This window comes from Nestor notabilis, unplaced genomic scaffold, assembly GCF_000696875.1.
Source record: "Nestor notabilis isolate BGI_N333 unplaced genomic scaffold, ASM69687v1 scaffold9145, whole genome shotgun sequence".
NCBI classification, from domain to species: Eukaryota; Metazoa; Chordata; class Aves; order Psittaciformes; family Psittacidae; genus Nestor; species Nestor notabilis.
This window is the reverse complement of record NW_009930599.1, coordinates 26,564-34,495: the sequence shown is the minus strand read 5'-3', so window position 1 is coordinate 34,495 and position 7,932 is coordinate 26,564. Positions and strand designations below refer to the sequence as shown.

The 7,932-nt window shown below is 38.3% G+C and overlaps 1 protein-coding gene across 1 annotated transcript; it reads left to right on the top strand.

Annotated features, from left to right (window-relative positions):
• Positions 1-542: 542 nt before the first annotated feature.
• On the top strand, positions 543-2,582 carry ZBTB33 (zinc finger and BTB domain containing 33). Its single transcript, XM_010015479.1, has one exon. It carries the CDS (start codon positions 552-554, stop codon positions 2,580-2,582), a length of 2,031 nt encoding a protein of 676 aa, XP_010013781.1. The 5' UTR covers positions 543-551.
• Positions 2,583-7,932: the final 5,350 nt, after the last annotated feature.

Here is a 7,932-nt window from a genome sequence, read left to right as displayed (position 1 = left end):
AGCAACCTTGCAATGAGGAGGGATAAAAACAGAAGTTTATTTTTCAGGGGAAAAAAAGTGAAGTATCAGTAGCATTTTCACTAACGTTTATGACTGGTAGTATATTAATGCACAGATTTTGTTGTCTGGCCTGTAAATAACGTGGATGTTATCGGGCATTCTCGTAACTATTTATGAAATATTTTCACAATTAAAAAGAATAATAATGTTTGAAGTCTTTCAAGGGACCTGAATCTTGCATCTTCTTGGTTTTCAGACTTATCTTATTTGCTCTTGATAATAAGCAGTTGTTTGTCTTTTCCTCACCTGGTAATAGTAGAGGGTATATTGAGAATTGCATGTACCTTGTGTAGAAGGTGAAGGGACAAATAACAAGAAACAAATTTAGAGAGTTCTACGTATAGCATATAAGCCTTGTGCATAGGATGTCAGATTCGGTTTTGGTTTTCAAAGGAAGGAATAAACAGTAAATGTGTGACCTTTGCCGTGCAGTTAAAACCGTCAACCTCTATTTTCACTAATTTGATGCCTTTTACTTTCTCTTTGTAGGAATGGAGGGGAAAAAACTGATTTCAGCAACGGACACACAGTATTCCAGTGTGCTCCTCCAGTCTTTGAATGAACAACGTGGCCACGGACTTTTTTGTGATGTTACTGTCATCGTGGAGGACCGGAAATTTCGAGCTCACAGGAACATCCTTTCGGCCTCAAGCACTTATTTTCACCAGCTCTTCTCAGTGGCTGGGCAGGTGGTGGAACTGAGCTTTGTAAGAGCGGAAATTTTTGCAGAAATTCTTAACTACATTTATAGTTCCAAAATAATCAGCATTCGATCCGATTTGCTCGATGAACTGATTAAGTCAGGGCAGCAGTTGGGTGTTAAATTCATAGCTGATCTGGGCATACCTCCATCGGAAGGAAAAATCATTACAAGTGAGGTTAAAGATGGTGCTTCAGAAACTTCAGCTTCTAATCCAGGACAAAAGGATGCTGAAACACAAGTACCTGTAATAAGGCCAGAGTGTCAAGAGGTAATGGATGGGATGCCGGTTATAACACAGTCATTCTCCTTACATGGCATAGAATATGAGACTACAAAAATTACAGTGAGTGATTCAGATGATGAGGATGATGATGTAATTTTTTGCTCTGAGATTGTTCCTCCAAAAGAATGTACTAAAGATAAAAATACTGCAACCCAGAACCAGCCTTGCCCAAGTCCAGCTGGAGCTTCTGACCAAAAATCATGTGGCAGTGGTGGCTCTCCCTATTTGACGAGCACCACAGCAGCTCAAAAGCTCACTTCATCTGCCAGTCAGCTGAACCCAAACCAAACACAGTCAAGTGCCGAATCACTTGTCTCTGCAACACCACAGCATTTGACTCCTAGTATCATTGTGCTAAATAAGCCTCTTCTGAATGCAGCACTTAGTGCCAGCTCCTCACATCAAACGCATGTGCCCCCCACAATTAATTTAGTTGAGGAGAACCAGCAGCCACCTAATAATGGCTCCTCAGCTGAAGCAGAAACAACTGCTGTTGATGATGACGTGGTTGTTGAAGATGATGTCGATGTCATTAGCTCCTCCAGCCCTGGTTCAGTCAGCAGTAGCTCTTTGGTTCAGCAACCTTCTGTTCCCAAGGCAGCAACTGCTGAAGGATCAGGTGTACAGAAAAAACAGGTTTCACAAGAGACATCATCTAAACCTGGAGAATTTAAAATAAAAATCTCAGATGTCCTTACTGGAAACAACAAGGAATTCAATTCAGGTGTAGCATCAAAGCATGCGGCAGAAGGGCAGAAAATCATAACGTTAGATACAGCTACTGAAATAGAAGGCTTATCCACTGGCTGTAAGGTTTATGCAAATATTGGTGAGGATACGTACGACATCGTCATTCCTGTAAAGGGTGACTCCCAGGAAGGTGGGGCCAAGCCTGATGAGACACCTAGAACATCTGGTGGTGACTCTTCAAACAGGAAACGCATGAAAGTAAAGCACGATGACCACTACGAGCTCATAGTGGATGGAAGAGTCTACTACATTTGCATTGTGTGTGAGAGATCATACGCATGTCTGACGAGTTTACGGAGACATTTTAACGTTCATTCCTGGGAGAAGAAGTATCCGTGTCGATACTGTCACAAAGTCTTTCCTCTTGCAGAGTACCGTACAAAGCATGAAATCCACCATACGGGCGAGCGAAGGTACCAGTGCTTGACGTGTGGCAAATCCTTCATCAACTACCAAATTATGGCCTCCCACATAAGATCAGTTCACAGCCAAGACCCTTCTGGAGATAACAAGCTTTATCGACTGCATCCCTGCAGGTCGCTGCAGATCAGACAGTATGCATACATTAGTGATCACTCCAGCAGTATACCAGTAATAAATGAGGGTGGAATTGTTTATCGGGTTGGCTCAGGGAAGGACGGCACTGAAGGAACACCATCTAACCCTCCAGCCAGACAAATTACCTGGGATGACATTTTCGTTCCACAGGCAAACGAAGCAATTTTTAAACAGAATCAATCAGAGGGAAGTACTGAATTTGAGTTTGTAATACCGGAATCCTACTGAAATACATGAAATGCTGGAAAAATGATTCAGTGCAGAAATATTGCACTTGTTTTAAATGAACTGTTAAAATTGCTGTAAATCAAATGTTAAAGTGAAAACAAGTTAATTTCTTCTACCAAGTCATCTAATGGTAGCACTTAGATGGATCATTAGTAGCTGCAAGTGATTTGTGGAAGCGATTTACCTGAAAGTTTACTTCCATAGAGACTAATACATTTCCAAGGAACTGGCAGTGTTTTCTGATATGTTAATTTTGATCCAAACGTGGGGATTTGTAGTGTGAAAAGGTACAATTTCTTCAAAAGAGCTAAAAGTCTTTCTTCTAAAGTAATTGTACCCATGCTTACTATGTAAACCCTTTCTTTCATGTTGGCACTTTAATGCTGAATTCTGTTGAGGCGTTAACCAAGAGAAGAGTAAGACTTTTCATCACAGTCTCCTGAATGTGGAACCATTTTAAAAATTAATCCCACAACTCATTTATTTTTGTGAACAATGCATTACTGCAAGGGTCCAAAATAACTGAGTCGATAGTGTGGAGTAGTATATTTTTGAGGTAGAATCTTAGTTCTGCTTTTATGAGCACTATGAATCATCTGTCTTCATGCAAATATTCTTGGCTCTTGAGAGATACTCAACTAGAGCTAACTTGAACAAACTTTATATATACTCGGCAGCGTGGTGAGCAGTGTCTGGACTATTATATTTTACTCTTTGCAATGGAAAAAGAAAACCCAAATGACCACAAAGCTCAATAGCGAAGAACACTTTGAAAGGAGATAATTTTGCCTTTTTAAAGCTTGAGGAATAATGTTAGGTTTTCAAAAGATGCCAGTAGTTTGGAATAAAGCAGTTCCTTTTTTTTATTCTTCAAGAAGAGTGGCATCACTCCGGTATTTAAAAAACAGTAACACTTTTTTTTTAATTTAGATGAAGGCTTTGAAATTTACTTCTCAAAACTCAAATAATCTAAACGTTGTGTCAGTTTAGTACTGAGACAGCTGAGGGTCTCGTGCCCATTTGGTTAGGTTTTTAAATGAAACAGGGATTTGGATTCTTTTCTTCCCCCCATTTATATGGTGTGGAAGCATGAGGACTAAACAGATAGATAGTCAAAAAACGCTCTCCATCCACCTGTAAGCCACAGTATCATTTCTCTGCAGTTGCCTCATTGTCACATACTCTTAGTTTGGAGTTTATTGTATTGTCCTTTTTTTAGTCTTGCAACTGGTCCATGTTTAAGCACTCAGAAGATAAATCAGATGTCCAACTTGAACAGGAAATAGTCCATCTGAGAAAAACAAACAGCTATTTACTGGAGTCATAGTTTAGCATTTCAGATTTAGTGACTTGTGATATTTTTGTAAATGGTAACATGAAAATGGCTCAAGTTCTAGAGATGACTGAGGATTGTTGTGCATAGTATTAGTTATCATAAGCTTTTGTTGCTTAAATTACACTTAAAGGTTTTTCTTTTTCACGTTTTAAGTAAGCATCTTGGTTCTATCAAGGTTTTAGGCGTGTAGCACTCTAGACAGGATAGCACTTAAATGGTAAATGGGTCAAATACAACTTGAGCTATAAAAAAAGGGTACCAGAAATCTCTATGAGGAACAATGTGAGAAACGATGATTTGTTTACCTTATGCACGTAATGCTCAGGACTTAAATGTTGTAGGCCAAGAGCATGATATACATGATTATTTCCAGATCATGTTGCAGACCCCTGTGCATATAATGGGGTATGCTTTCAAATGCTGCAGGTTGGATGTTACCCGAGATGGCATTTCAGCAACGTCCTCACAAGGTGCAAGTTCTGGTTGCCTGCTCTAGCACAAGTAGCTCTGACGTAGCTGGCTGCGGGCTTTATGGAGACTTCCTGAACTTTTTGACAAGATAGACACAATGTTATTTTTGTTATTGACATGATACATCTGGAATTAAGCATACATTGCAAAGTGTCCATTCAGTAATAACTAAACGTAACAGCTATCAATATTTGCTGCTGATATATTTAAAACCTTAAACTGTGCCTAGTAAAGGTCTCTTTTTGGAGGAAAACTGGAACATTAGGGCTGTGTAACTATTTTTGCTAGAAGACTCGTGCTTGCATGTGTCTCAGGGTCTTCGGTTTTCCTTGGAAGTGATTTTTGATATCCAAAGTCCAGAGATTATGTAAAACATTTTTTTAATTTCACTTCCAGTATTTATTGGTTTGGAAACATGTTAAATCCGTTTGTTTAAAACTTTCTTGGGGCCATGAGCTTTTATATTTAGATTTCTGGCTATTGCACTTACACTTGTTCTGGTTGGTTGTTTTGTAAACACTTAGCTTCCGCTTTAACTTAATGAAAAACTGTGTGTAAATATTAAGAAATTGGCTTTGGGGTAACAAAAGAAAAAGATTGAATCTGAAAAAGCATTTATATTAAATTTAAAATATAGATCAGACTATGATAGCAAACCTCACTGTCACTTATATACGTATAAAAACATTAAAGGGTCTGCTGCAAAATATAGTAATGGTGGCTGCATCCTGACCATGTGGTTTCTGTGGGGATTTGTACCATAGCATTCCAGTACATGAATTAAACATTGAGATAACAATTGACTGCTTATTTATTTTGTACTGTTAAGGCATGCAGCATATAAAAAGATGCAGAAGCTGACAACTATATACATTGAACATCAAGTTCTAGAGTTATTGCCTAGGAACTGTTCCATGTGAATCATTTTATCATTTTTGCCAGATCTGTAATGTATATAGTTGTACAGTCTTTCCTTTACATACTTTTTAAAGTTGTGTTCTTCTTTTCATTAATCAAAACTTGATATTAGTTCTTAGAGCTTTCTATGGCAAAATAATAAAAACCCTTTAATTCTAAAGATGGGTGTAACATGTTTCTTTTGAATGACAACTTCTACAGTGTAACGTTGGATTACCAGTAGTTTGTAGCTTCCTTTTCCAGGGAATAGCAGGGAACTCAGGGGTGGGAGGGAAGGTGTTTGTATTTGGGGCATGAGTTTTTCGTTGGTTGGTTGGGGATTTTTGTTGGTTGGTTTAGTTTTGGGGTTTGGTTTGGTTTTGGGGGGATTGAACACTTTCCAAGAAAGCAAATTAGCTGAAAAACTCCACTGTGTATTGTAAGCTGAATGTTATGATACATACTTACTCTCAGAATAGCTGGAGCTGCTGTGGAACAGTCTGTTCAAGTACTACTGTCATTGCAAATGGGCTAGAAATCAAAAAGAACATACATAGTATATTCATATATATATTTATATTTTTACATATATATATACATACAGTGACCAGTACACTGTATTTCAGCTAACTCATGGTTAGGGCTCCTCTTACCAGGTTGCGGATTAGGAAGAGTTAGATTGTTGGTGAACTATGGCCAATGTGCAGAAAATGTAGTTACTTTATGTAGACATCTTATTACAGGTAAGGAATGCAATTTAATACGTAACATATCAAATGATTGTTTATATGCTTTTATCTCCTTGTCATAGGGCTTCCACCTACTTCTGCTAACATTAAAGAGCAGCTGACAGCATCAGGGCAGAATTAGTCCCAAAGTAATATAGTAAACATGAAAGTAAGCACTGCCTGGGTTATTTGCCTCTGTATTAAGCAAAAAAGCAGCAGCACTGACAAATCAGTGACTGAAGTTAGAGCACTCTGTTATGTGGGTAGAACTGCAGAATTATGAAGTGTGGGAGGATCTGGAGCATTTAAAAACAGAACTTAAAAAGGTGTCTCTAGCTAATCCTGGTAGAAACACTGGTTCCCAATACAGCAAATACAGGTATGGGGGTTTTTTTTGGAGGGATGGGTTTTGGGGTTTTGTGTTTCTTTTTATTTAATGCACAATGCTATTATATTGGAATTCCTCAACGAACATTCAAGATGCTTGTAAACCAGGAAAGCTGCTGAAATGTAACATGCAATTTATAAATGTTTACAAAAGTCACACAATTTTATTTAACTTTGGTAAAGTAATAAAAGGGTACATGAGTCACGATCTTGACATTCTCATAAGAAATGATGAATACAGTGCAGAATGTTGCATTTACATTAAACAGTTTTACTCAAGCAGAAGGAAACGGGTAATTCAACTGAAAATCCCATTGGTAATTATTTTAAATGTGAAAATGGACTTGGCCTTTTACAGTGAATTTAAAGCAGCAATGTAATTTTTGCTTCAATATTCCTTAGAAAAAAAAGTGAGAATTTGGATAATTTCCTCAGTTTAATATCTGCCAACCCAAAACTAATCATACAATCATTTCCTCATTGTTTCTCTGCCACTAAGTTATGTTCCCCTCATGGCTTTCTTAGTCCTGTCCTGTCGTGTCCCCCAGTCCTTCTAGCCCTATTTCACTGACAGGCACAAATGGTAGAGTACGTTAGTCAGAAGTGGGACAGGACTGTTAGCTTTCATTCCAGAGATGCAGCAATAAATGTTTTCTGGTGTTAGATTATTGTGCCCTTCTGATTCTAGTTTCGTGGGGAGTTTTATCAGAAATACTGTACAATTTTGAAATTGCCCATGATCTCTTTATCAAGATTTAATTCATGAAAATGTAATATAAAATGGATGATGCCCTAGGATATAAATTTATTTCCGGTACGCAAATTTATAGGAGCTGCACTTTGATAATCTATAGTAAAACAAAATGTCACCAGGATATGTTCTGCATACACTACTGCTTTAAATCCCTTGAGTTGTATTCCTTTCTCCAGCTGTTCATTTTTCTTTGTTACTGAAGAAAAATTACACTTGCTTCTGGATAAACTTTATCATCCTTTAGCTTATTAATATACTGATTGTTACTTGACAGTGGAAATGATAAGGTTAACATATAGCCCAGCCTGAAGGCTTTGCAAATAAAACCAGCATTACAAAGTGTGGGTGTACTTTGAAAAGTGAGATCAGAGACTTCAGTTTTCATTTTCCATGTTGACAGTATTTCACTTTTTCTTTCTACATTAGAAGTAGATGCCACAGTTTAAAATCCACCACCACCACCACCACCCCACCCCCCCCCCCCCCGCGCGTTCCCCCCCCCCCCACCCCCCCCCCCCCCCCCCCCCAGCGTGTGTTCCTCTTTTAGATTCCGAAAGCCAGGTTTAGATTTTAGGTACCTTTTTGTCCCCATCAGTTGAAAGTAAAGGTAGACAACTGTGGGTTAGGGTCAACAATCTGATGCCAAGGAAATTGTTAATAGGAAATAAGGAATAAAAACATCAATACCTTATTTTTATCCCTGAAGTAAGTGGTTGAGAATGCTCAGGTTGAGCAGCTCAGATCTGAACGCTGTCATCTGAAATCACTTCCTGGAGT